This window comes from Syngnathoides biaculeatus, chromosome 19 (genome assembly GCF_019802595.1).
Source record: "Syngnathoides biaculeatus isolate LvHL_M chromosome 19, ASM1980259v1, whole genome shotgun sequence".
In the NCBI taxonomy this organism is placed as follows: domain Eukaryota; kingdom Metazoa; phylum Chordata; class Actinopteri; order Syngnathiformes; family Syngnathidae; genus Syngnathoides; species Syngnathoides biaculeatus.
The window spans coordinates 5539308-5567239 of NC_084658.1; the positions used below are offsets into that span (position 1 = coordinate 5539308).

The 27932-nt window shown below is 38.6% G+C and overlaps 1 protein-coding gene and 1 long non-coding RNA gene across 6 annotated transcripts in view; one reads left to right on the plus strand and one right to left on the minus strand.

Moving 5' to 3' along the window:
• The window catches only part of ctnnd2a (catenin (cadherin-associated protein), delta 2a), a 272667-nt gene that overhangs the window by 126880 nt on the left and 117855 nt on the right, over positions 1-27932 (minus strand). For 3 of the 4 annotated variants that reach the window (XR_009792632.1, XM_061804649.1, XM_061804647.1), the window contains exons 5-11: positions 20244-20278; positions 20058-20162; positions 15141-15313; positions 7938-7992; positions 5394-5607; positions 4865-4982; positions 4281-4413 (exon numbers count right to left, since the gene is read on the minus strand). Coding sequence is in view for 3 of the 4 variants with exons in the window: in XM_061804649.1 (XP_061660633.1) it covers positions 4281-4413; positions 4865-4982; positions 5394-5607; positions 7938-7992; positions 15141-15313; positions 20058-20162; positions 20244-20278 (833 nt within the window). In the remaining variant the exon portion in view is untranslated. The remainder of the gene's footprint in view (positions 1-4280; positions 4414-4864; positions 4983-5393; positions 5608-7937; positions 7993-15140; positions 15314-20057; positions 20163-20243; positions 20279-27932) is intronic. The other variant, XM_061804648.1, reaches the window with a different exon arrangement.
• Positions 6142-21292, plus strand: LOC133492453 (uncharacterized). Of its 2 annotated transcripts, XR_009792637.1 has the most exons (4): positions 6142-6255; positions 6347-6428; positions 17280-17392; positions 20824-21292. It is a non-coding gene; the product is annotated as an uncharacterized LOC133492453 (long non-coding RNA). The 2 variants fall into 2 exon arrangements; XR_009792636.1 differs by lacking the exon at positions 20824-21292 and having other exon boundaries at positions 17280-17778.

Below are 27932 nucleotides of genomic sequence, written 5' to 3' on the forward strand. Positions count from 1 at the left end.
TCCAAAAACACTTAAAATTGTTCTTAATAAAAGTGTTTTGACAGGAATGTAAATGCTGTAATTTGATTCTTTTAATAAGTATGTAACTTCAATGGATGACACACATCTGATGTTGCTCATAGTGGTCAAAGGGACCGCTCAGGGCCTTAACATGTTTGCTCAGATGCATACAAATTTAGAGAGACCGTTGTCAATGAGGGGAACAAGCTAGTGCAAAATGTAGGCCACTCCCATTCCTGGATATAAATTGTGTCGGGAAGGGCATCCGACATCCGAACTTGTCAGTTGGCCCTTGTAAGAGTTGCTGGTTCAAAAACACATTGAAAGCTAGCAGCACAGTCAAAGACTACTCAAGCTCATCTGCTAGGACTGAGGGAAGCTTCACCCCCTTTAGGTGAGGCCACGATTCAACATCCCTTTGACAAGGAATATTGTCTTTGGTAGCAAGAATGTTTCTTAATGAAAACACTTCAGGTGACTGGATAAATTGATCTTCATCGAGGCCACTAATTTCCAGCTCAGTCACAACGAGAGTGTGCAGAACTGATTCTTTTCCCATTGTTCGTATTAATATGCTCGTGTTGTGTCCATTTAAGCCCATCTGATACATCAGTGACTCAGTAACAAAAGTAGATGTGCTTCCTGGGTCCAAAAATACAAATGTAGTCACAAGCTTTGTTCCCTTTTGAGCTTTGACAGGGAAGGGAATTATTGAAAGTGTGCAGTCTTCTTTACCGGCTCCAGTGGCACCAACAGTTTCTGACATTTGGACAAGAGCACTTGACACGGTTTGGTGTTCACATTTTGCCTTTAATAGTTCTTTGTCTTTAAAGTTAATGTGAGTAGTAGAGTAGAATGTAGGTGAGAACATTCTTGACACTGAGCTTTTCTTTTGCAGCCTTTACTCAGATGACCATGTTTCAAACAAGCAAAACATAGAGCAGTGCTTTTCAAAAATTCAATTTTTTCTTTGTGAGGTTTGTCCTTGAATTTTTTACACATTGGGAGACAGTGATGGTTTACTTTGCAGTAGGCACTGTGGTTGCGATATGTCTTCTGACATTGTTGCTGTTTACTTCCTCTTTTTTTCTTTTTCCTTCGCTTTCAGCTTTTGAAGGCGATACAGATGTTCTAAACACCTTTGATTTGTCCCTATCTGCACAGTTACTTAAATTTCTGTTGAAGTGATTCTCACATTTACTGTAGTGTCTTTTATATTTTCCATAAAGAAGGTGCTGCACAAACCTAACATGCTTATTAATAAAACCGACAAAGTCCTTGAAATGTATCTTTTTCTTGTTTTTTCCTTGTGTGTCACAGGCAAATTTTCGCATTTTTTCTTTGAGCTTATATGGAAGCTTATTTAAAAGTGCTTTTGTGTTAGTGTTATTGTCCAAATCCTATATAAAGCTAATATCACACATTGCATTTACGCATTCTGTGAGGAACAATGAATAAGACTGTAATGCAGTACCATCTTCTGGTTCGGCCAATCAAAGACCTCCGGAAAGTAGGCTTCTGCTATCTTGTAGTCATCTCCATAAAACTGTTGTCAGCATTTGCTTGGCTTTTACATAACCAACTGAGGGTTCTGTGTGTAAGGAGCTTTTGACTAAAGCATGTGGTGTTCTGCTTGTGTATTGCAGAAGTAACTCTAATCGGTCATGTGTATCACTAGTTTGGCCTTCTACTCCAAGTTCCATTGATCAAATAAGGGATTTATATTCAAGAGGATCGCCATTAAATACTGCAATCTTGAGTTCAGAATGTAATAATGCCTGATATTTTTTTGCAAGATACTTAGACACTTAACTTGTTGAGCGATGGCCTTGTATCAACAATGAAGCACTCCTTCTTGCCCATAGTCCATTTTTGGTTGTGGGACCCTTCCTTTAACCAATACTGTGTGATTGTTGTGCTGGTTGGAGGAAATTGAGCTCCATTGCAGTGGCTGTGAGCCAGCATCTTCTGCTTTGTCAATTTGTTCATCCTCCTGCTCCTATTCCTCAAATATGCTCATTCTTGCCAATTCTTCCTTGTCTATGGCTAACTTCTCTTGTAAAGCTGCAACCTTTTGCTTGTAATGATGCATGTTCTATTTCTGCCTTCATTCTGACAGATGAAGATGCAGAGAAAACACTTCCATAATGTGATTCTTTCTTTCCTGTTAGTTTAGTAGACTTGGATAAATCGGACCTACTATCATCATCTGTAATATTTACTTCACACTCCTCCACTTGCTCACATGTCAAGAAATTTTTCATCCATTTTGCACATTTCTAGAAGAAATCATTGATTCATGTTTAGGCTCAAGCGAGTTTTGCTGGTCATTCAAAAATTCCTCCTCATCCATAAATTGCTGTAATCCAGAATTAAGATCCACAAACTCATCCTTTGCAGTGTTTATTCTTCAATCATCTTCCATAAGATGTTTAGTTTGTTTAATCATTGCAGTTATCTGGAATAGTTTCTGCTAGCATGCGTGCAACTATCTAACATTGTTCTCTTCCACAGCCTTCTCAGTCCTTTTCACTTTACGTTTTCCAATGTTTTGATCATCCATTATGAACCCTTTTTTCCACACGGTAAGGAACAATTTGAAACGCTAAAGTAGCTTCTTCCACAACAGGCTTCTAGGGTTCCAATAAAGGCAATTTATTTGCAGCTCACATCAAATCAGTCAACTTACATCTCGAAATTCTTATGATGTCCATGCTCATGTTTTCTTCCAGCTCAAACTATGTTCACTTTCAAAGTTACATGCTCTCAAAGTCCACATATCCGTGCAAAAGGAGCACGTTTTTTGACTAAAAATGAAGTATCATGAATGGGGCTAAGTCAACCCCACAGACACACTGGAAAGACTACTTGTCTTTGCTGACGTGGGAATGCCTTGGGATCACCCTGGAAGAGTTCATTGAAATGGCTGGGAAAGGGAAGTCTGGAAATCCCTGCTAAAGCTACTGCACCCGTGACCCAACCTGGAAAAGTGGCAGAGGATGGATGAATGGATGAATGGATGGATGGATAGATGGATGGATGGGCATGATTTACTAAGCCTTGTATTCTGTTTTTATTTATGTTCAACCCAACATACCAACTTCATTAAAATTGGGTTGGTATTTACATGAACTGGAGATGTAGAGGGGGAAGAGTGAGCCCACAGGGAGAAGAGATTGTGAGGGTGGATGACTTTAAATACTTAGAATAACAGTCCAGAGCAATGGTGAGTGTCTGCTAGGATGAAGGGCAAAGTTTACAAAACAGTGGTGAGGCCGGCCATGATGTACGGATTAGAGATGGTGGCACTGAAAAAACAACACGAGCAGAAGTCGAGGTAGCAGAAATGAAGACGTTGAGGTTCTCGCTTGGAGTGAGCAGGTTGGATAGGATTAGAAATGAGCTCATTAGATGGTCAGCCAAAAATTGATGTTTTGGAGACAGGATTCGAGAGAGCAGACTTCGATGGTTTGGACATGTTCAGAGAGAGTGAGTATATTGGTGGAAGGGTGCTGAGGATGGAGCTGCAAGGCAAAAGAGCAAGAGGAAGACCACAGAGAAGGTTTATGGATGTGGTGAGGGAAGACATGAGGGCAGTTGGGGTTAGAGAGGAAGATGCAGGAGATAGGCTAAGATGGCAAAAGATGACACGCTGTGGCGACCCCTAATGGGACAAGCCGAAAGGAAAAGAAGAAGAACACGTCATAAGACCATTAGAATAGTCAAGTCTACTTGAGACAAAAACATGGATTAATTTCTCCTGATCTGTTTGACATGTTTTAGATTTTACTTTAAAAATAAGACAACATTTTCAGAAAGGGAAAACAGAAATGGGACTTGGCGCACACAACCTCAAACACTATTACTTATTAAGCCAAATACAGTACGCTTCATACATTGATATTAAAAATGAGATGTCTGTGGTTCATCGATGATGGAGGATTTTGTTAAACTTGTCATTGGATGTGACTACTTAGTACAGATTAAATAATTACCGGATGCTACTGCGGAATCAAGAAAGAATCTACCAGCCAACCAACTAATACAATATGCCCTGTGCAGTTAATGAAGAGTTTATGATTCTGACCATTTGCTCTCCAGAATGAGTATTGCAAATAAAAAAAAAATTACATTTTGATAGTGGACCAAATTGAAATTTGAATTCGCAAGTGATGGCTTATCAAATGTGCAAATACCTCTGAATGGTATATTTACAGAAGTAATGACTACTGTCATAATATATGTAGCGCGAGACCGTGTGGGCATGTATAAACTCTCACCTGCTAGGCTGCCAGGCCTCTGGAGTGTAGCAGTGGCGTAGAGCTCATGGGAAATCTTGTACTGGTCAGACGCGTGGTGAGCTGCAAGCCGTTTGGGAGACAAAGTGGCATAACTGCCAATGCCTGAGCTCATCTGCAAAGGCCATAAGTTGCTTTCGGTCAAATACTGCTAAATAAGATGAACAACGAAGAGATGAAAAAGTGGCTAAACTGGTGCAATTACTTCATTAGTGTTCTGGCACTTCTCAGTTTGCCCATTTTTGTTCCCATTTCTACATGGTTGAGTTGCCAAAAGCGGGTTTATAGTTGGAAACAATCACTATGTGTGAATCACTTGAAAGCATTTGGGGTGAATAAAACTCATTGAACACAATTGCCGCGGCAAAGTTTCACACTGGTACAACGTAAACAGCCTTTCAAAATTCAGACGAGACCAAAAATGTCTGTTTGACTGACAACTGCATTTAAAGAAATCCTACAACGATGATAATGCACATGTTTTAAAGATGAAATTTGTAACGATTTTTTTTCCTTTACCAGTATATTATACTAGCAGCCATAGTCTGTCTGAAGAGTGTCTTTACCTGATGAAGGGGAGACGATGATAAGCTGGCCCCTCCCCCAGTAGAAGTGGAGTTGGGTGGAGAGGCCAACCTCAGGGGAGAACCTCCCCCAACCACTGTTGTCACAGCAACGTTGGTACTGAAAGACAAACAAACATCATTCATCTTGACCAAGATAGACAGAGAGAGAGAGAGAGAGAGAGAGAGAGTATATAAAGCATATGTCTATCTATTGCACTATCCTGATTGATAACTTTATAACAACAAACAAGAATAAAAATAATTTATTTTGTGTACCTGCCTTTTGGGTGTTGTCCCAAAGTTTGGTAAATGTAAAGTAAATGTAGGCACACTATGGGCTGCGGATTATTTTTTACTGCAATCTAAACTACTTTCTATCATCTTGAATTAATTTCTTATCATGCCTGCTCTCATCATTTGGAAGAGTGATGTGTTTAATAAAATATTGTGTTTGTCAGCGTTCCTTTTCAATCTCAGTATCAACAGCAATCCATCAAAATCAAGATGAGCATCACAGTCACTCGTGTACCTGAATGACTTCGCCAGCCGATTAGCAGGACACTGTTTACTGGGAGAGGAGGATGAGGAAGGCAGGCGTTGAGTGGTGGAGTACCCCAGAGAATCGGACGCCGATCCCAAGCGTTGGAGTTTATTGGGGGACCCTTGTCCTGAACCCCCTCCCCCGCCACACAGTGGGGAATTGACACGCTGGGCAGGTAAAGTGGAGCTGGAGTAGTAGATACCTGCAGGACCAAATGAACCCAAATAAAAGAGGTACTAACTTAATATCGTACTGTTTGCATTGTTAGCAAAGTTTCTGCAATATAAAGTAGATGACAAGCCAATAACATAATCTAAAACTGTCGAAAAGTCTCGAGCCACGCCATTCGGTACAACTGCTTTCCAGCCAATTCATATCACAACAGGCTGTTTCATGTGATCCAATAATAATTTTGTTTTTAAAGAGCAGGAGGAAAGATGTAAACTCTTTGGCAATTCTTAAAATAAATAAATTGGTCATAAAATGTAGTCTGATCGTCATCTAATTGACAAGAATAAACAAACACTCTGCTTAAACTAATACCATCTAAACAATTAAGTTTTTATTCTTGTATTGAAAATAGCACGTTAACAGTCACAGGACAGGGAGAAAAATGTAAGTGAAGCTCTCAGATACAGATTCGAGTCAGGTGTCAGGCAACTAGGAGTGCAATCAATGAGACTTGATTGGAGGTGTGGCTTAAAGCCGTTCTGGCCAATAGACAACACACAGCAGTTTAGAACGGTCTCTTTTCTCAAGAGACATTGCCAGATGTGTACTATTCCTCGCTTAAGAGAGCTCTTACCAGACCTGCGATTCAGACTTGTCGACTTGCATAAAGCTAGAAAAGGTTACAAAAGTATCTCTGTTTATCAGTCCACAGTTCAACAAATTGTCCGCAAATGGAGAAAACTCAGGATTGTTGCTTCTCTCCCAAGCAGTGGCCATTTTGTAAAGATGACTGCATAAGCACAGCACAGCTTGTCAGAGCTTGTCTGAAGTCTGAGAGAAATCATGGCACAGGTCAGTATCGACAGTAAGCCCTCACTACGTCAGAGTTTATATGTACCATACCATTGTACCGTAAAATTAAACATAAATGTTCCTCAGGTTCATGTTGCCGTCTAAAACAAACTGAACCACATTTGCACATTTGAAGTTTGCAAATGACCACTTGGATGTTCCACAGCAATACTGGCAGAATATTTTGTGCACAGAGCACCTTTCTGAGAATGTCAATCCAAACTGTACATTATTCGCAATCTATTTTCTAGTCTATCAGATGTCATTAGAATGTCCAAGTGGTACACAATATGGCATCCAGTGTTTGTGTAGTGTGTTGAGGGTAGAGCTACAGTATATTACACTATAGACTAGCTCATCAGGCATCGGGGACAGCTTGGGGTCCCTCGGGAACAGCTGGAGCCCCAATGTGAGCCTCCTTGACTCAATTTAGATAAGTGTCGAAAGATGGATGAATAAAGTTGCTGTGAGAAAAGGCAAATCAAGAAGCCATTGCAGAAAAGCCGGTGTGGCATTAATATGCTTGGAAAACTACGGCATTATTTATTATTGATTGCTGTACTTCTTCAAATGAAATATTGTTTCCAATAGCAACTATGTGTCATTCTCCTCAAATAGAGCAACAAGAGGAAAGATGTACCTGTAATGTTTTGAGAACATGTTGAAAGATTGGATGTTTTATATAAAGTATATTCATCCATTTTCTGAGCCACTTATCCTCACGAGGGTTGCAGGAGTGCCAGAACTAATACTAGTTATCTTCAGACAGGAGGCGGGGTACACCCTGAACTACTTGCCAGTCAATTGCAGGGCACATAGAAATAAACAACCATTTGCAATCACAATCACACCTAAGGGCAATTTAGTCTGTCCCATGAATGGATGTTTTTGGGATGTGGAAGTAAACTAGAGTGCCCGGAGAAAACCCACGCAGGCACCGGGAGAACACGCAAACTCCACACAGGCAAGGCAGATATTTGAACCCTCGTCCTCAGAACCATGAAGCAGATGCTCTAACCAGCACAATTCCGTGTATTAATATCTATGCAGCAAAGTTGTCTTTCTATTGTCAAGAAAAGAGATTATACGGCTTAAACAACAAACACACAGACTGCAGTATACTATTGGTCTTTGGACTAAAACTGCGGCTGCTGTCCCCTTGAGGAAACATTAAGGCACAGGCAACTGTTAACAGCTAATTGGAACAGGTTTTGAATCATGAGCCACATGCTGTTTCACCATGTCTGAAGACAAAGTAAAGTTTGACCACCATCCCTGTACAGGATCAAGCCGTACTGTAGAGTGTGGTAAACAGACAATTTTACTAGCAGAAGAAATTTTCACAATTATTTTAATCCCAGAGGTGCCATGCATAACTGTCCGTGTCCTCAAAATTCAGCAAGCCAGCAAAACGTGTCATGCGACGTCATCTTGATTGTTATGCAATAGAAATCTATGGCTAATTGACCAGAGGCTAGAAATAGAGTAAAAGGAGAGGTAAACACTTACCTGACCCTGCCCCACTTTGTGATTGTTGCTGCTGGGCTGCTCGGCTCGATGTCACCTGGGAGTTTGGGTGACGAAATAAAGAGGAGGAAGACAGAAGGAGGGACGAATAATTACAGAGTGAGGGGTGGGGAGGTAATGAAATGGTGAGAGAAATCCAGTGTGAATGAAAGGAGAATGAAAGAGATGAAGGGTAGGGAGCATTAAAAAAACTTTTATGCACAATGACTTCAGTAACATCTTTGAGTGAGAAGGCCTGCACGAACTTAAATGAGAACCTAATGAAATCCCAGCTGAACACAGAGGGGCGATTCAAAAAGACACTTGGAAGCAGACAAACTCAGAGGAGCTACTCTGACTGAAATAATCTCTCATTAAGCCTTGTTATACCACCTACTCAAACTTGACGAGACAACTCCAAAGGCTTTGTGTATTAACATATTAAATATCGTGTATTGTCACATAAAACGCACCACTCATTCTTATTATGTTATTTAATCGTTAGATATAGCATCAATGTTAAATAACAGTGTAAAATCTCCTGATTTAAAAAAAATAATAATAATATTGATGATTCTTTTATCATTACCGGTATCTAACCAGTTAATCTAACCAGCTGTTCAAGAATGTTGAGGCAAATCAAAAATAGTAAAGGAATACAGATTTGTACAGCTACTATGATGCTCACAAAAAAAAGGATAAAATGCTATCCATAAAGTGTACCGTGAGCCTTTTCGCTGAAGAATTTTGTTGGATTTCTTAGGATAAAGTAATACTTTCGTTTTTCATCATGCAATATTTTCCTTTAAACACAGCTTCTTCGAAAACTATGCAGGGTCGAAGACCATCCCAGTGTTATTTATGATCATGTATATAAATAAATAAAATCATTATAGAAATCAGGTTCTAATAATTAAGTCTCACTAAAACTAAAACACTTATTGACTTTTGAATAGCATGCAACCAATCTGGAATACAGGTCATAACTTCATAAAAATCACAGAAAGAAGTACTGTACTTTACTTTTGTACTGTACTTTATTTATATTTATGCATTTTTAATCAACTCCGCAATTTCTTGAATTTAAATGGACTTTTGGACAAATTTCAATGAGGTTTCCGAACTCATCACAGTACAGAATCTGCACTTATCAAAGTGAATACTGAATACTGACTCAGGAAAGGTGTCAATTTTGGTTTTGTTGGATCTCAGTGCGGCTTTTGATATGGTAGATCACAATATACAGCTAAACGGGTTGGAAATGTGGGTAGGACTAAATGGAACGGTCTTCAAACGGTTTAGGTCCTATCTGGAGGAAAAGGAGCTAGTTTGTGACCATTGGAGGTGCTCGGTCTCAGCGAATGGCAATGACCTATTAGTTCCCTCAAGTGTCAGTTCTTGGACCTCTCCAATTCAGCCTGTATATGCTACCCTTGGGTCAAATTCTTCAAAACTTTAATTTTGACTACCATAGCTATGCAGATGACACACAGTTATATTTAGCAGTGTCTCCACATGACTATAGTTCAATTGAGGTATTGTGCCACTGTCAAAAGCAAATAAATAACTGGATGAGCCAAAATTTTCTTCAACTAAATCACAACAAAACTGAGACAATTATTTTTGGCAATAAAGAAAAGAGAATTGCTGTTATTAAACACCTGGACTCTCTATCTTTAAAAACCAAAGACCAAGTCCAAAACCTTGGTGTTCTGATTGACTTTCAACAATCATATCAAATCAATCACAAAAACTGCCTTTTTACCATCTGAAGAACCTATCGAGAGTGAAGTCTCGTACAGTATGTGTCAAGCAGACCAGGAAAAGCTGTTCCATGCTTTAAGCACAAGTAGACTTGTCTACTGTAATGATCTTCTGACTGGACCAAAAAAAAAAAAAAAGAGTAAAAAAAGCATATTAAACAGCTGCAGCTAATTCAGAATGTTGCACCTTGCGTTCTGATCAAAACAAAGTGGTCAGAGCATACAGTATAACTCCAATCGTAAAGTCCTTGCACTGGCTTCCAGTGAGCTTTAGGATAGATTTTAAAGTTCTGCTACTGTCTCTATATCACTAAATGAGTTAGGTCCTGAATACATGTAAAAAATGCTTCTGGAATACAAACCCAGTAGAGCTCTGAGATCGACTGACTCAGGTCAATTATTGGAGTGCAGAGTCCAAAGCAAACATGGTGAAGCAGCATTTAGCTATTATGCTGCACACAAATGGAATAAGTTGCCAATAGAGGTGAGGTCAGACCCTTGTGTGAATGTTTTTAAATTCAGGTTGAAAACTCTTATTTTTTTCTCATGCTTTTTAGAATATATCCACTTTTTGATCATATTACTTGCACTGCATGTGGTTTTGTCTTTTTTAAAAATATTGTCATTTTTATTGTTTTTATGCCGTTTTAAATTTTTTCTTTGTTTTCAAATGCCTTTAATCATGTAAAGCACATTGAGTTACCTCGTGTATGAAATGCGCTATAAAAATAAATTTGCTTTGCTTTCCACCATTTTTGTTCCAAGTTGAGATCTCGAGTATTGGTCACAAACAAACACAATTTGAACTTGAGCCAAATAAAACTAAAACCTGAGTTGTGTGCAAAGAACAATTAGCATCATTGCTCAAGAACACAGCAAAAAGTAGTTGTTTTGGAGCAGGTGGTACCAAATTGTGCTACAAAATAGTGGAGGTCTAATGTTTGGCCCAGTTCCTTACTAAATTCTCACGAGAGCACGCTGCCTTCATCTTCACAGGCAGCGGAGGGAGGGAGAGGACATATGCCAGTGTTCAACTGAGCCACACAGCCTTATGTTGATACTTAGAGCTATAAAGGTGATCCAGATACATCACCCACCCAAGGAGTTATAATGCACCATGATGCAAGCACACAGTCCCTGAGTCACCTTGTTGTACTGATGATGTTTCACATTAGTTAGCAAAAACAAAACAAAATGTTACTCTTGTGGTGATCCTCAATTAATGGCGAGAATAAATTGCATCTGCAAGAGGATGTGTATGTATGTGCAAAGAGTGTGCACGTATGCGGAAAAGTTGCAGCAGTGCACAAAGGCCACGCCTGATCAGCAAAACCTTCCTGGGATGGATATCACAGAACACAACTGCTACTGACTCCTTGAATATGTATTAGCATTAGGACCGTATTGAAAAGGGTTGAGTGTTGTGAAAAAGTTAGCGTGACAAATACTTTCAAAATCGAATTAATGTCCACATAAATGCAAAACTTCCCATTAACCATGTATTATGTAATACTGTATATTTTTACTGATTATTTTTACAAAAACTTATTTTTTCTTAAAGGTTACTGTAGGAGAACTTGTACATAAAATCAATTTTTTCCCTCCTCCAATCCTGACTTTATTCTCACAGTCCTCATGAGGGTCTGCGGGTGAGCTGGAGTCTATCCCAGCTGACTTTGGGAGGGAAGGGGTCTACATCCTGGACTCGACCCAAGCCAATTACTTTTCAAGTTACAGTTACACATTCAAATCAAAGTGGTCCCAATAAGCTTTCTACTTTTAGTCATTTTCACAATTATGCTACTTATACTGTAATAAATCTTTTTTTAAATATTACAGGAAATTAGCATATGGTTGCGGTCAACCTGTGACATCAAGGCATACTCAACACAAATAAATTCAATTCACAATGCATAATTATTGGTGTTACATATTCTGTAAAATGGAGTCCACCTAATTATCATTTCCTTTTAACAGCTTCCTCGGCTGCTCCTTATAATTTGCTGAAATCATCTAATTTTCTGTGTAACCTTCATGAATAAATTATAAACTCCCACCAAAACAACCCAAACGATTTTCATAATACAGAAACACATTTTTCATTCTTTCCAAAATGTTAGAGTGAAAACAAAATACAGTATACACACACACACACACACACACACACACACACACCACACACACACACACACACAGATTAAGATGCACCTAATCTATAACCTTTTGCAGATTTATTAAAAAATAAAAACTGAAATACTACACAGGCATAAGTATTCAGAACCTTTGCTGTGACACTCATTTAACATGGGTGCTGTGCATTTCTTCTGATCATCCTCGAGATGTTTCTACACCTTCACTGGAGCCCAGATACGTTTGATTATACTGATTGGACTTGATGAGGAAAGTCACACACCTATCTATATAAGAAGTTACAGCTCACAGTGCATGTCGGAGTACTTGAGGTCAAATGAACTGCCTGAATAGTGCAGAGACAGAATTGTGCCAAGGCACAGGTCTGGCCAAGTTTACAAAAAAAAAAAAAAAAGTTGCACATAATAGTCCTAAGAGCAGAGTGGCCTCCATAATCCTTAGATGGAAGACATTTCTGACGACCACAACCCTTCCCATGGCTGGCTAAACTGAGTAATCAGGGTCTGATGGAAGGATCTGGTCAAGACCAAGACCAAGACCAAGACCGAAAATAAGGTGTTCTGATCTGATCAGACCAAAAGAGAGCTTTTTGGCCTTAATTCTAAGCGGTATATGTGTGTGTGTGTGGGGGGGGGGGGGCAGAGGTAGGACACAGACAGGACAACTGGTTGCAATCGAAGGAAAGATAAATGCGGCCAAGTACAGTGATATCCTGGATGAAAACCTTCTCTGTAGTGCTCTGGACCTCAGAATGGCTTTTACCATCCAACAAGAAAATGACCCAAAGCACAGAGCTACAATAACGAAGGAGTGGCTTTAGAACAACACTGTGACTGTTCTTGAATGGCCCAGCCAGAGTCCTCACTTAAGCTCAGTGCAGCATGGAGAGACCTGAAAATGGCTCTCAACCAACATCAAATCCAACCTAACAGAACTGGAGAAGATCTACAAAGAGGAATAGCAGGGGATCCCCAAATTGAGGTGTGAAAAACGTCCTACATCATTCCTAAAAAAGACTCATGGCTGTATTAGGTCAAAAGGGTACTTCTACTAAATACTCAGAAAAGGGTCTGAATACTGTGATATTTATGAATATTGTGATATCTTTTCTTTTTTAATAAATCTGCAAAAAAAATTCTTTTTCTGTCAAGATGAGATGCTGTGTGCTTAAATGATCGTAGCTACAATCTAAAAGAATGAAAAATTTAAAGGGCTCTGAATACTGTGTGCGTGTGTATATATATATATATTATATATATATATTCCATTTTCTCTGCTGCTCATCCCCACAAGGGTCGTGGGGGGAGGGCTGGAGCCTATTCCAACAAGCAAGAGGCGGGTTACACCCGGAACTGGTTGCCAGCCAATCACAGGGCACATTGAGACAAACAGCCGCACTCCCAATCACACCTAGGGATAATTTAGAGTGTCCAATTAATGTTCCATGTTTTTGGAATGTGGGAGGGAACCGGAGTGCCCGGAGAAAACCCACGCAGGCACAGGGAGAACATGCAAACTCCACAAGGTGGGGCAGGGCTTGAACCTTGGTCCTCAGAACTGTGAGGCCAACCCTTTACCAGCTGATCCACCGTGCTACCTATATATATATATATATATATATATAATATATATATATATATATATATATATATATATATACATATATATATATATATATTTTTTTGTTTGTTTGTTTTTTTAACAATATAACCTTATCTTACAGCTCTAATCAAAAATGTATGGTGGGGTAACTTATTCAAAGTGTCTATTTCAAGCCAAATGTGTCAGTCACGATGCACGACTGAAGCCTTCATCAGAATGCACCCATGGAATTAGCACCATGGGACTGACTCCATGTTAGTTACCAGGTTATAAAGCCAACTGCTAACAGAAATGAGATCCAGGAACCAAAATGGACTCTACAAGATGGCTTATAATGATTTAGTGAGCCATATTAAAGACAGCATTAGGAGAGATTGATGATTCATGAAGACAGCAAATAAGTGATTAGTGAGTCAGAAAGCCTTTCCCTATTGTGGTGGTTGTCATGTTTGCAGTGCTGCTTCTGCCACTATAACAGTGGAGAAGTTGAGGTGCCATGTAGGAATGTATTATTAACACAAAGCCTCTCAGGGTTATAAATATGCTGCTGAAGAGTACCAACATGCTGCTTCTTTCCATTTCCCTCCAAATCAGCCTGAAAAGGAGTGTTTTTAACTTTATCATGTACATGAATTGAACAAAAAAATACATAAAAACAAAACCTGGGTTATACTCTGCTGAGGAAAACACTGCTGCAAGCACACACACAATAAAAACATGTATATAGTGTAGATGGCTGGGGGCCGCACCTGCCCATCGAGCTGCAGCAGTAGCTTGTGAAAAAGTCAATTCATGACCCACGCTGACAGCTCTGCCCCAATTACACTGACAAGGCCAAAACATGAGAGAGGCGATTACATAGAAAGCTATAGACACATAGAGAGCATTGGTGAGCAAAGAGGATGGGATGAAGAAAGAAGGCGAAGCACTCCCTTGGCACAAAAATAACAATTAACAAAGTGGAATTGTGCTAAAAATGACAGAAGAAAGTCACCGTCTGAATTTAAAAGCCCGGAAACTTAATGATCCCAGTGTTGTAATGAAAATTTAAGGGCCAAATACCTTCAAATATACTGCAGCTATTGAATGCAGGCATTTGATCATCCATTTCAGGCCCCCCTTGTGCAAAGAATCATGTTTATAGTGATAATGCATCACCTTGGAAATCTTGACATAGCGTATTACTCTTCATTAACACACTGGTGTGATGATGCGGATTCTACTCCAGCTTTATTTCTCAGGTCCTCATGAACACAACACTCACAAGGGTGCTTTTGATTGCTCTTAAGTGTGTGTGTGTGTGTGTGTGGGGGGGGGGGGAGCACATTATTACCGGTCTCCTTAATAACAGGTTTAAACATGTTTGAAAACTTTAAAATGCCCGGGCTACCGTCTTCATCAGCAGATTATGGAATGCACGAGATATATGCGTGCAATCTTTTTTTTTTTTTGCAGGGGCAGTCGAGGTAAAGCTAGCAAAATATGAGGGATATTTCCTCAGTGTTGTGACGTGCAAGTGGAGCAACAAGAAAACCAAACATTTTGCTGTAAAAGTACACGCATGGTTCTCTATTTAATCTTCCACATGGTGTAACTATGGAAAAAGTGAAAAGTAAGTTTAAACCAAACAAGAACCAGTCGTGTGATTGCTTTCATTATTAGCGCCTTCGAACAAAACAGCATATCCTACCTGGTTATAGCTATGGACGGCTCCTCCAACCTGCCCGCTCCGCTGAGGAGATGCTGAAGAGATGCTGTCGCTAAGGGCGAGGGTCTGGTTGCTATGGTAGCTGGCAGAGTACTGGAGCGAAGCCTCCGGGGTAGAGTTGAGGTGTAAGGAACTCTGGGAGAGGAGCGCCGGTCCTACGGATAGAGATGGAATTCGGTTGGATAGGGGTTTGAGTTTGTCATCTGAGCGTCCATGTATGCATGTATATATGGAGAGAAAAGTGTGAGGAAGACTACGGAGAAATTGAAAGAGTAGCAGGGGATGAAGGGGAACGATTGAGAGGCGAAGAGTGAAATGGGTAAGCGAGAGAGAGAGAGAGGAGAGAGAGAGCAATTTAGAGCAGATAGTGCAGCAGTGCAGCACTCCGTGAGTTGGAGATGGCATACATAATTTATTAGCAGAGGGAAAGAGAAACAGAGGAACCGCGAACATGGGAGGATGATGATGATGAGGAGGAAAATGAGGAGGGGGAAGGTGGAAAAGAAGAAGTTGTAATACGACATTCCTCCCTGAAATATGTTAAAAAGTTACCTTGTTCTTTAGACTAGAATAAACCTCCACTTGAACCCTTTTTTCACAACGTATAGATGTTATACTTTGGCAAGGAATTGGGAAAAAAGAGCAGCTTTCTGAACCTACTTTTTTCTGCTTTCATGCCTCAGGGTTCTCAATCGTCTCGTTTTTTTGATAATTCTCCCGACCAACTCCCCCAATGAATTTAAAAAGGGAACCTAACCCAAAAAACATTTATTTGTAAGAAAATGTTATTTTGTATCTGCCAGCACTAGTCAAAACAAAATAGCCCAATTAATATTGCTTTCTTGGAATATTAATTAAAAAAATAATAATTCTTTAGCAATCTCAAGTTAATTTCGATTGAGAGCAGAGAATGATTTACTTTTGACTTATTTTGCTGTGGTGAAAACTGCACTGTCACACACTGAGTGAAATATTTTAGTTGACCTAAATGAATTAATGTCAAAATGTTAAGATGATGAATTACCTCAGCAAAGAGCATTCTATGTAGTTCTTGTATTGAATTTAGATGGATAGGTGCCAAAAGCTGCGGCCAGTGACTACGTATTTTAAAATGTGAGAGACACGAAGTAGGCCACTGTAAGCAAACCTCTCCAGAGCCAGCGTTCTGGACGTGTGCGTTTGTTTCTATATCACATTGTGTTTCATTCCAGGGCAGTTAGGTCTGTGACTTGTGCTCCCGTCGCTCATATATATTTCATTAGGTGACTATTTTTACTCCCTTGCTGTCTCTTTTCATTTCTGACAAAAAAAGACTGATATGCTTGTGAGCTGTTTAATTGCCGTTCTCATTGCTGATGGACGATGTTGATGAAATGCATACAAAAGCGCTTCACGGTGGTGCACTGGTTCACTCTGAATACACAGCAAGGAAGTTTGGGGCACAAAATATTCCTACAAATACATGTATTTAGAAGCAAATCATCCAAGAAATGTCGAAAACACGTTTCACAAGGCTGGCATGTGGTCCACGGTTTTTTCCACCTCCTGCAGAAAGCTGGGCTGAGGATCCAGATAAAAGCACAACCCTAATGAGCACAAGCAGCTCAGAAAATGGATTGACAGATATGTTTAGGGTGTATGATTATGATATTGTTTGCCTCGTAGCATAATTTCCCCAGTTATTTTTAAACATTTTGCGATAAGAAAAGAACAACAAATTCAACAAACAAGATTAGGTCATTTGAATAAGAATGACGTAAAGAAAATATTTTTTTGGAAAGCACATTGGTATTTTTTTATTGATGTTGCGACAGTAAGTTGAAAATGATTCAGTTCATTACTCCATTAAGATAATATATATCTATATTTTTTTAAATGTATTGAACATTTTCCAAACCTTTTGGGGAATTACTACAATATAGTACCGTATATGTAAAATAAAAAATGTAAAATGCATAAAAATGTGTTGTGTGGATAAAACCAAAATGGAAAAAAGTGTGATGTTATGCTGTCTATTGAACATCAACAAAATAAGAAATGTGCTTGTTTTTAATTGCAGTGTTGTCTTTTTTTGTTTTTTTAATGAAATCCTATTACATTTTTTCTCATGCGGCACTGTAGCAGACAGGTGCTCTAACTCGGGTGTTCAGTTCTCCGGAATAGACTCCAGATCCAATGAACCATGACTACGATAAGAAGTAAACGATGAATGAGACTCCCTTTTGAAGCAGAGCGTGAGTGTCTATCCCAGAAAAACGAATGTAGTCTTATTTCTCATCTCTATCATCCAATGACTAACTCCCCGCAAACTGAGCTCAACCTCCTTGGCTTCACAAAACACTTGTCTTACCCCATCCCCATGCAACCCCTCGCTTGTCATGAATTATTAACCATTACTTTGTGCGAGTCAGAGCTCCCAAAGCCGTCAAAGCAAGCGCCTTGGTGTTGCCGTACAAAAATAAAAAATGTACAGTGCATGTTTGTTTCAGAATTTGTGCATGTGATGTGAAGTGGGTTGGTGATAACCACTGGGAGTTTGGAACTCATTTTTTTGGTGTTGTGTAAGAGAGGGGGAATGTCTGTTACATGCATTTATGATAAGCAACGTGTACGTGAAACAAATTGACGATGGGCATGAATAAAACATGACTTTTAAGATATTATTCAACTTCCAATAAATACATAGAGAGAAATTAGCTTTGATTTCTTTTATGACATTCGCTGCATGACGAATTGAATTTATCAACACCCACACATTGCGATGCTTGCGGCAGATCTGTATTTCAATGTGCATTTGTAAAACAGCGGGAGCACCACAATAGAAGCTATTACAAAAGCATTCTCTTTCATAAAAGACTATTTCCACCAAGTATGTTTCAAACTATCTGTCACTATATTGCATGTACTTACACATGCTAACCAGTTTCTTATCTGAATGAACCAGATATGCAAATTTGCAACACTGTCCTATTGGAACAAAACTATACATGAGCATGCATTACATTTTGCTGTTTGCAAAAAGAAGATAGATACTGTATAAGACATACTGTGTTGCAGGAATCCAAACAATTATCTTTCATTTGACCTACATTATGCAAAAGGCCAATTAATTGCATCATGAAGTCTTATTCTTTAAGATGAAATGCAAAATTGTATAATATATTAATTTTTTTTTTTTTTTTTTGGTAGGGGAGAATAATTTTGGCTTGGTAGTTGAGGTATCAGAGGAAGTTCCTTTGTGCTCTTTTTTTCCTGACCCACAAATAAGACTTTTCCTTCACCACAGCACGGTTCACTTTATGTAGCCTCGCTATTACACAATTTGTGTGTGTGCATTGTAGCAGACTTTTTTTTCTTTTTACACCAGATGAATGCACATTATGTTCTGTATCCTGATTCACTAAGCGAAACCCCGCATCATGTTCGCGGCCGTATGTAGACCATCGTCAACTGGCCTCAGCACTGGGGCTGAACGGCGGGCCCCATGGCATTTCAGTGCACCCGTGGCGGCCCACAAACTCTGCTGCCGGACAAATGGCATGGAGGAGATTGATTGAGCTTCAGCAAATGGCACTGAGCTTGGGTGCGCTCATTTCATTTCAGAACGTAATCGAAGGTGGCATCTCTGTTTGTAAGGATATTTTAACCCAAAAGAAAAAAAGGATGCCAACAACAACCCATAGCTACATAAATAGGAAAAAAAGAATCACTACATGAATTTCACTTAATGCAGGTGTTTTTGGGAACGGCGATAAATGAGAGAACACTGCATCGTAAAGACCACTAACATGATATCAGGGTCATTTTCCTTTGATAAATATGAAGTAAAAATTATTAATTTTCAAAACCAATGAAAATTCACCAACTTTTGGAAAAGTTCTTATTAGATTCCAATCGAGGCTCAAAACTTTAGGTGTGAACTTTTTGTTCAATCTGAGTTTCAAACTTTAATAACTTTCTTAATTAATCTTTATAAGGTTGGTATCACCGGAAAACTTGAGCACAGCTAAAAAAAACAACAAAAAGCTAAACACAAATATGAACATATGATGAATTAAATTAATCCAAAGGTGAGCTGAGGTAAAATGAGAAAGCAACAAATTAGTTCATTAAGTAATTTCGTTCAGTAAGTTGACATAAGGGTTTGGTTCATTAGAAGTTCTTGCCAACGGCAACAGTACTCGAGCCCCATCTCCTTCTTCGCTCTAAATAAAAAAAAAAATAAAAAAAAAAATGCACAACGCTCGCTATGCAACTACCCGGTGACAAACAATCTGATGTACCTCTAACATTTTCATTTTCCACGCTTGCGTACTAATTGTGACAAGGGGTCTGTTTATTGGCATAGTATTGGAGGAAATTATGAATAAATGCATACAGATTTATGCTCTTCTAATTTCATTGAGGGTGGCATGGTGGAGCAGCTGTATAGCATTTAACATTGTTGTTTTTTCTTCTAACCAAACCAAACATTTGAAGCTGAGACAGAAATATTTTTCTCTCAAGATCTGCAAACATGCCTTATCATGGTGTAACTATGAAAAACAGACGAGACAGTGAAATTTCAAATGTCTGAACAATTTAGGGGGGAATGATTTCTTATCTACAAATTAACTCCCTGGAGAACTAATGTGAATAAATACAGTGTATAAAAGTTACAAAATTACTATATTTCACTATAATGTTTTTGTGCTTTTTTGGATGCAACTGTGCTTTTAATCTTTGCAGGTTTTTTTGAGGTGTGTCAAAAGCACAAGATAATGTGAAATAATTAAAATTCAATGAGACCCAATTCAAATTTCCTGTTACAATCTGGAAACACAAACACAACTGCACACATACACATACTGTAGGTACACCTACACAGGCACACCAGTGATAAGTGATCAGCACACTTACGTTCCACACCATCAAGGATTCCTGACTCCTGGAGGGAACGGATACAGGAATCCACTAACTCCAAACCTGTGGTCAGCTCATCCTCAATGTCCTTTGGCCCATCTGCTGAAAAAAGAAACCACAAAATCAATGATAAGCGGGATGCAAGAAGAATTTATTCTTAACTGTGAGCTGAACGTTAAGTACCTTGTGTATTCCAGCGAAACTGTTCATCTGCCGAACTGCAAGAAAAACAAACACACAAAATATGATCCTCCTGCTGCATCATTGTTTTCAAACATAAAGCATTTATGTAGCATAACAACATTAACATGAGCAACAGAAATGGCGACAAAAATCAATGCAATAATCCTTAATTCTTCAAATTGTGAGGATATGATTTCTGGTTGATTGCGTCTTAACTCAATTGAGGTAAAAGTAAAGTACTGTTGGCATCCGAAATGGTAATTTGAGCAACATCCAAGCAGACAATATTAGACACTTGAAAAAAGGAGTTCAGAACATTCAGAGAGATGATCCTATCACCATGCTTTAGGTGGTGTTGCTTCATTCTCAAATAGTTTGAAATCAATGTAGGGAGCTGAATAATATTCCTAGAACAACCAGAAATACGTCAACTCTAGACAGTATTTTTATAAATACTTACAATGCGGGAAGTTCAAAACAGTGAGAGAATTCTGAACCAACACATTTATGTACATTATGGATTATTGCCAGCATTATTTCCTTTTAATGTTTAAAATGGCTTTTGTTTCCCCCCTCACAGATTTGAGCCTTCAGTGTGAAGTTGGATCCATGATGCAGACAATTTAGCATTATATATAAATCACCAATAATGAAATATTCTATCAGTCAGAAAAAATATTTCTAGAACTTTTGTGCCAAAACTAGACTACAAAATTAAACGGACAACATGCTAACAAAGCAAGCTTTTGGTTATATACACAGGGGTTGAGAAGTGAGTTGAAAAAAAACAAGTTTTGTATGAGTTGACACATGGCTGAGCAACATGAGACAATTGTGGTGAGTACATCGTCATTCTACTTGAATGCACACGCCCGCTCGGAATATCGCAACACTTCAACCCCAAGAGGCTGCCACTCTTAAAATAGTGATCCGGTGCAGAGACACTTTACATGACTGGACTTTCAACAGCTAAATCTCACAACACCCTCTACTAATCAAATTAAACATTGCTGCACCCATTTTTTCCATTTACAAAGTTTATTCACACAGTTCGGAGGCCAACTGGGAAATGTATGCCACAACTGAAGATACTTTCTTCGAGTAGTAGCATGCATATTTTTGGAAATGTTGGTACAAGCGCCACAAACCGTGAAGAGAAAAGATGCAGATAACCTTGGTAAAACTAAAGCAACGTGGGTACCTGCAACATTACAGTGGAAGCATACAACACTGAGCCCTGAAAAAGACAACATCTCCAAATACTGTTAGTAAAAGCTTCTTCGCACAACACAAGGAACACGTTCACAAAAGACTCTGAGCTATAATTCATCAGAAAGATTGTTTTTATGCTTCGGTAGTTGCTACTGTTTGACTTCAAACAGCAGATTAATTGGTATGGATTTTATTAAGCGTTGAGGCCGTAATTTCAGGAAATATGGGAGTTCAATTTGCTCATAATGGGATTTAAATATTTTACAATTACCGAGTTATTTGTGTTTACAAATATTAATTTGTCATAAGTAAGTACAACCCGCCTCCCCAAAAAAAAAAAGCAATCATTATAAGAATGCTGTACTTGCATCGACTTGTTTTTGCTAGGGAGACTAAGGGAGCTGGTGGAAGTCATCTAGAAGAATTTCAGCACATGTCCTTCAACTTTATAACAGTCCCTCAATATAAAACAGTCATACATCGCCCTAAAACGAGTACCCAAATCTCCAGTTGCCTACTTTAAAAAGATAGTAACACTTAACAACACTTCTCCGTCCTGAGATCACATTCAGTGTGTTTGTGTGTCGACAGTTGCAAACATTGGTCTCACTTTTATGTAAGCATAAGAGAAATTGCAAAATTGCGGGGCTGATCTGCAACAAATGTAATGTTCTTAACTAGTGACAGGAACATAAATCAGCTGATTTTAATTACTGATCTTTATAGGAGAAATTAATCCAATATTGGACAAATTAAAGCAGTTCCACATATCTTAATTGTCTGTGACATTGTAAACTATACCATGACTGAATGTAAATCCTTATAGAAACATGGTTGCTGGAGAATGTATACCAATGCATCCATGTGTATTTTGACAGTAGTGGAACCCAGAGCTTGGAAAGACCCCTAAACCAGGTCAGGAGGTATAGATTCAACAGGATTCGTTAAGTTAATGAATGGTTCATCTTTATGACACTATGCAGTTACTTTTGCAAAGTGGTCAAAAAATTCCACGTAATTTTGGAAAATATGTTAATCATGAAACCATTTGTTGATCGTTACTTTTTCATCATACATTTTGACAAGATTCTACTTCAAACCCATTGTATTGATATTAAAAACATACAACTAAGCTCAAAAACACAATCCCATAGTAGAATTAAGGAAGCAGAAAGTAGGTCAAAAATGAGATGTCAAGGTCACCTGCGGTGTTAAAGTGTGAGGCCTTCAGCATCATGCGCCAATGACCTTGTAGAAGGATACATGACTGCGGACATGGTAGCGTGAACCCAGGTTTTCCAGCTGAGAGGAAGAGCACCACCTCTTCCCAACCTTTGTAAAATGTCACTTGTCACACTCATGACTTTTCATTAAAAAAAGGTAGAAATGGTGAAAGTTTGGTCCAAGTATGTAGATGTTTTTTTTAAAATGCTTGTTACATACAAACACATACAATCAAAATTGTAGATGGATGGCTTTTTTTTTTTTTTTTAATTCCTCTCAAGTTTGTGCAACGGAATTATTTTGTATACAATTGCAAATTATTAGATATTTTACATGCTGTATATATTGGGTGTACCATATCATTGTACCATTGTTACTTTTGTTATTATTATAGTTCTTACTTTGCACTCAGTGTACAAATATTAATGTAGCACAATTACTTACCATATACCAACATGCAAACTTCCATCTTTCATTCTCCTTTATAGAATTTCATTTATTTTAATCCACCCTACATGCTAAATGTGTTACATTTATAATTCCATTATCATTTCTTCATTTAATTCTACAGACTAAAATTTTGGGGCATAAAGCTCAGAAGCATTCACTCATCTGTAAGGGGGTGGTTGACAGAACAACCATCAATGCTTCATCTTTGTCAGCATGACAGATGACACAATAACTACAACCTGTCACTCAAAGTACCCAACTCGTCTTTTATGACGCGTTTGTGTGCATGTTTGTCTATTTGTGTGGGTGTATGAGTTTTTCCTCATGTTCACATCACAGTTGTGTGGAGACTGCAAGATAAAGTTATGTTCTGGTTTGGTTAGTATAAAAGCAATTTCCTCTGACAGTGACGTGTTTGTACATGCGCAAACTACTGTGCAACTACATTTTGTTGCTGAATTTTTTTCCCAATAATGCATAAGACAAACTTTTGTGGGTTCTGACAGTTCAATTGGTCAGGCTGGAAAGGAAACCTACTTGTCAAAGGCTTGACTGAAACCACCTTCAAGACACATTTACTGACAGTTGCAACAAAATGCTACATTTTCACAAAATAGGGAAAAAAACAATGCAGCATGGTGCTGAACACTTCAGTCGAGATATTTGAACACTGCAGCTTTCTCTCGCACACAATGCTTTTTCAACCACCTTCCACTTGTGTCAAAATGTGCTTATAAAGTCCAAATGATACATTATAAAACTGTACACTGTTTCCCCCGTTATTCGCAGGGGTTACATTCCTTACCCCCCTAGGAATAACTAAAAGCCGGGAATAATGGATGCAGTACTAATAGAGGTCGGCATGCATGTCAGCAAGTGCTTTAGCGTGTATGTAAACTACCACAAGATAGCACTCATGAGGTAGCTAATCATTACTGATGATGTTGTACACAGTCACAGTGTCCCATCGACACTAAAACGATTAAACCACAGCATACAGCATATCATAACTAGCAAATGATCAAAAAATATAAGTGACTCGTGAAAGAATTGACACAAAACATCCACTTTAAATGTTATTTATATGCTCCCGACATGCTTTGCAGCATGCTTTGTTGCACTAAGGACCTCTATAGTGTTGCAAAGCATGCTGGGAGGATCTGGGAATTGAGAGGCTTGTATGTGTCAAGCAGACCTGGATAAGCTCATTCATGCTTTTATCCCAAGTCGACTTGACCACTGTAATGGTTTTCTGACTGGACTCCCCCAAGAGCATTAAACAGCTAGAGGTCATTCAGATTTGGTAATTTTAAACATGGAACATTTGGGTGATCACCATAAGCACAAATTAAAGTTTAAAGGGATGGCATTGGAAGTATCATTGAAAGAGGTACACAAATATATTACTAAGTTAAAGAAACTATTCCCTCCAATAACAGTATTGTATATTAAACGTGCGACATTGAAAGTTTTAACTGTGAAACAGGGAGAACAAAAAATAAGCTTGGGCACTAAGGCACATACTGGTCCACCAAGTCCAAAGAGAAGCACATTCCTCTCTGATCCCACATATATATATATATATATATATATATATATATATATATATATATATATATATATATATATATATATATATATATATATATATGCAATACATGAATTACTTAATTACTCCCAAGAGGTTATGTTTTCACTGCTGTTCACATAACAACAAGACTTACTGGAGATGTGGGACTTCCTGAATTCCTAAATAATTAATAAATTTAAACAGACTATCAATATATCCCCGAAGTGCTTACCAATAAAGGTTTTTTGCTGATCCAACTACGGATTGTTTGACAATGATAAAGGTCTGTTTAAATCAGTCTCAATCTGGTTGACAACTCTTAGCAGAATTTAAACATATTTAAATGATCAATGTACTGTAATCTGACCCAGAGTTAGAATACAGTATATTCAAATATCTGCTGATTAATTTGTTATTGACCTAAATGTGAACAATATTTAAGTTAAAATTTTACTTGTATATCATTATACATACATATATACAAAAAATAAAATGAAAAAAATTATCTTCAAGGTGACAGGCCGTTATGTAAAGCATGAATTTGTTTTTTAAAGTGAATGGATGCAACAATTACAGTAATGCAGAAATATATGTTGTTTTCTTCTTACTTGTTCATTACATCTTTCATTAATTTTTATGGAGTCTTTGCATGTGTCTGGGCTTGTTACTGTAGGAAAATGAGTTGATAATTTGGCTTGTTGAGGATGTAAAGGGCTCCATCCTACTGGCACTACCCCAGCAGTGAAGAAAAGCAATTTTCAGTTTCTTTCCAATACTTCTATTCTTGAGAGGCATCTTTTTTAGTCAGTTCGAGTAGTGTTTGGGAAGAGGTGGCAATAAAAACACAGCTAAGGTCTGTTCAATCACAGGATTCATTTGCAATGCATGTGCCATGCCGTTCAAAGAGGATTAGAGTATTTTGGCAATTCCCTTAGGACAGTTCAACATGCACTGTTCACATTATGTTCACAGATGGCAGTGTGGTGGCAAAAGCAAGCTGAAGCACGTTTTGTTGAAAATGTTGTAGCGCAAGGTGATGTGAACACATAATTAAATTAGGATACATACAGTTATGCACTGTAAAAAAATAACTTTTTAACCAGTTGCATGAAAACCACGTGTTTTGGGGGAAGAACACCTTATTTCAATTAGTGTCTTTACGTTCGTGAATTATTCATTAGAAGAAAATGTTTTTAGTGAATGAACTGAGCCGAATCTGTATATTAAATGATTTGTTCATTTTGCTTGGCCGCGAATTCCCAGCGTGAGGCAAGCGAGATGCCTGGGTGGGGAAATGGAACTGTTGAAGTGTTCTATCACGCACTTCTGAATATTCGGCGAATGACCAATTAGCAGCCAGCGTCAGTCACCACTGTGCAGGAAATGGAGGGATACAAGTGAACTGAATGATTCGTTCGCTGAACTGGTGTGCTGAGGAACTGAGGGATTCTTTCACTGTACTCGTGATCTAGGGAACTGAGGAATTGAAGAGTGATTCGTTCATTTGTGATCCGCTAAGCGGGATGTGTTGGTACATTAAGTGATTCGTTTGCCAGAGGGATGACCTGCTACAAAGTGAGTGTACTCATGTGTGATTTTAACAGAAAGTCCAGACATCGTCGCAGGACTAGGTTTCACTTGCTGGCGTTTCTTCAAGCTAATGGATAATTTTGAGTCAGCCAAGCAAACGAAAACAAGCACACATTTAAAATAAATGTAAATGAACAATAATGTATATGCGTATACAGTATCATTCCCTCCATTTCTCTGTGATTATACTTTTTTTATTTCATAATATCCATCCATCTCATGAGCCGCTTATCCTCACGAGGGTCACGGGAGTGCTTCAGCCTATCCCAGCTGTCAGCGGGCAGGAGCCAGGGTACACCCTGAACTGGTTACCAGCCAATCGCAGGGTACATAGAGACAGACAACAGTTGCACTGACAATCACACCCAGGGGCAATTTAGAGTCTCCAATTCATTCATGTTTTTGGGATGTGGGAGGAAACCAGAGTGCCCTGAAGAAAACCACACACAGGCACGGGGAGAACATGCAAACTCCATGCAAGTGGCCCTGGGATTTACAACCTGGTCCTCATAACTGTGATGGCAACGCTCTACAGCTGCACCACGGTGCTGTCATAATAATAATAATACATTAAACATATAACGTTTCTCAACACCCACACACTTTCCACTACTCAGATGACTATAACAGTAAGGTAGGTGAGCAGGAGCTGCGGGTGGCAGATGCTGCTCTCAGCGATGCCGCGCTCCGGAATGCAGAAAAATCACGCCTCCTGGCGAGAAAGCCAAGCCGGACGTATGTGGGTACGGAAGGATGGTCGGTAGTTGAGCTCGCTGGATGCAAAGGTTCTCGTTTTGTTTTGAGATTTTATTTATCTCCTCAGCTTTCATACTTTAAAACGACAACACATATAGCTCTTTGGTGAACGTGAAGCTCAGGGATGGATCATTAGAATACGGAAGCACTTACATTTTTTATGAAAAAGTGAACGCTTCGGTATACAAATCTGTTATACAAAATTTTTTAAGGAACTCAAAACTGATTAAACTGGGTAAAAAAACAGCCGCGCTTATCACTGATTTCAACAACTAAAATGATTTCATGAAATTAATTCACATATAGCATAGCCTGCTTAACACTCATAATACAAGCAAAAACAAATCTAAGTAATGATCAATGTTTAACGAAGTTTGTTTAATCGTATAGTGCCTTTTTGTGCATTCGTTTGCATGTGTCCTGGTTCGCTAGCTAAGAACCAGAGTGATCAATTCTCACCGACCGGCGATATCATTTTGTATACTGAATCAAGTGAAAATGCAGCGCATGGAGTCTGTGAGCCACAGCTAAAAACTACGCACTGATGGTGGCTCAATGGATTTCGACAAACGTGATGGATGGTGCCCAACCAAATAAACACGCCGGTGTAGCGATCATTTAATTTCAGTTAGGAATTATTCTTCTCAATCTCAAATTACCAAAAAGTATCTAGAATGCTAAATTGATTCCTTTGAGAACAATGTGTATTTACAAAAAGAAAATAAACCGTCTGTCGCAGAGAGGTTTACGTGTGTCAGTGATACTCTTCCATATACTGAGGAATGAAGTCGAGTTTGTTGTCATTTATTTAAATATTGGTATTTGTATTGAATACTAGCTGAAAAGATCGATGGATTCCGACAAAGGTTAATGTGTGGCCGAACACG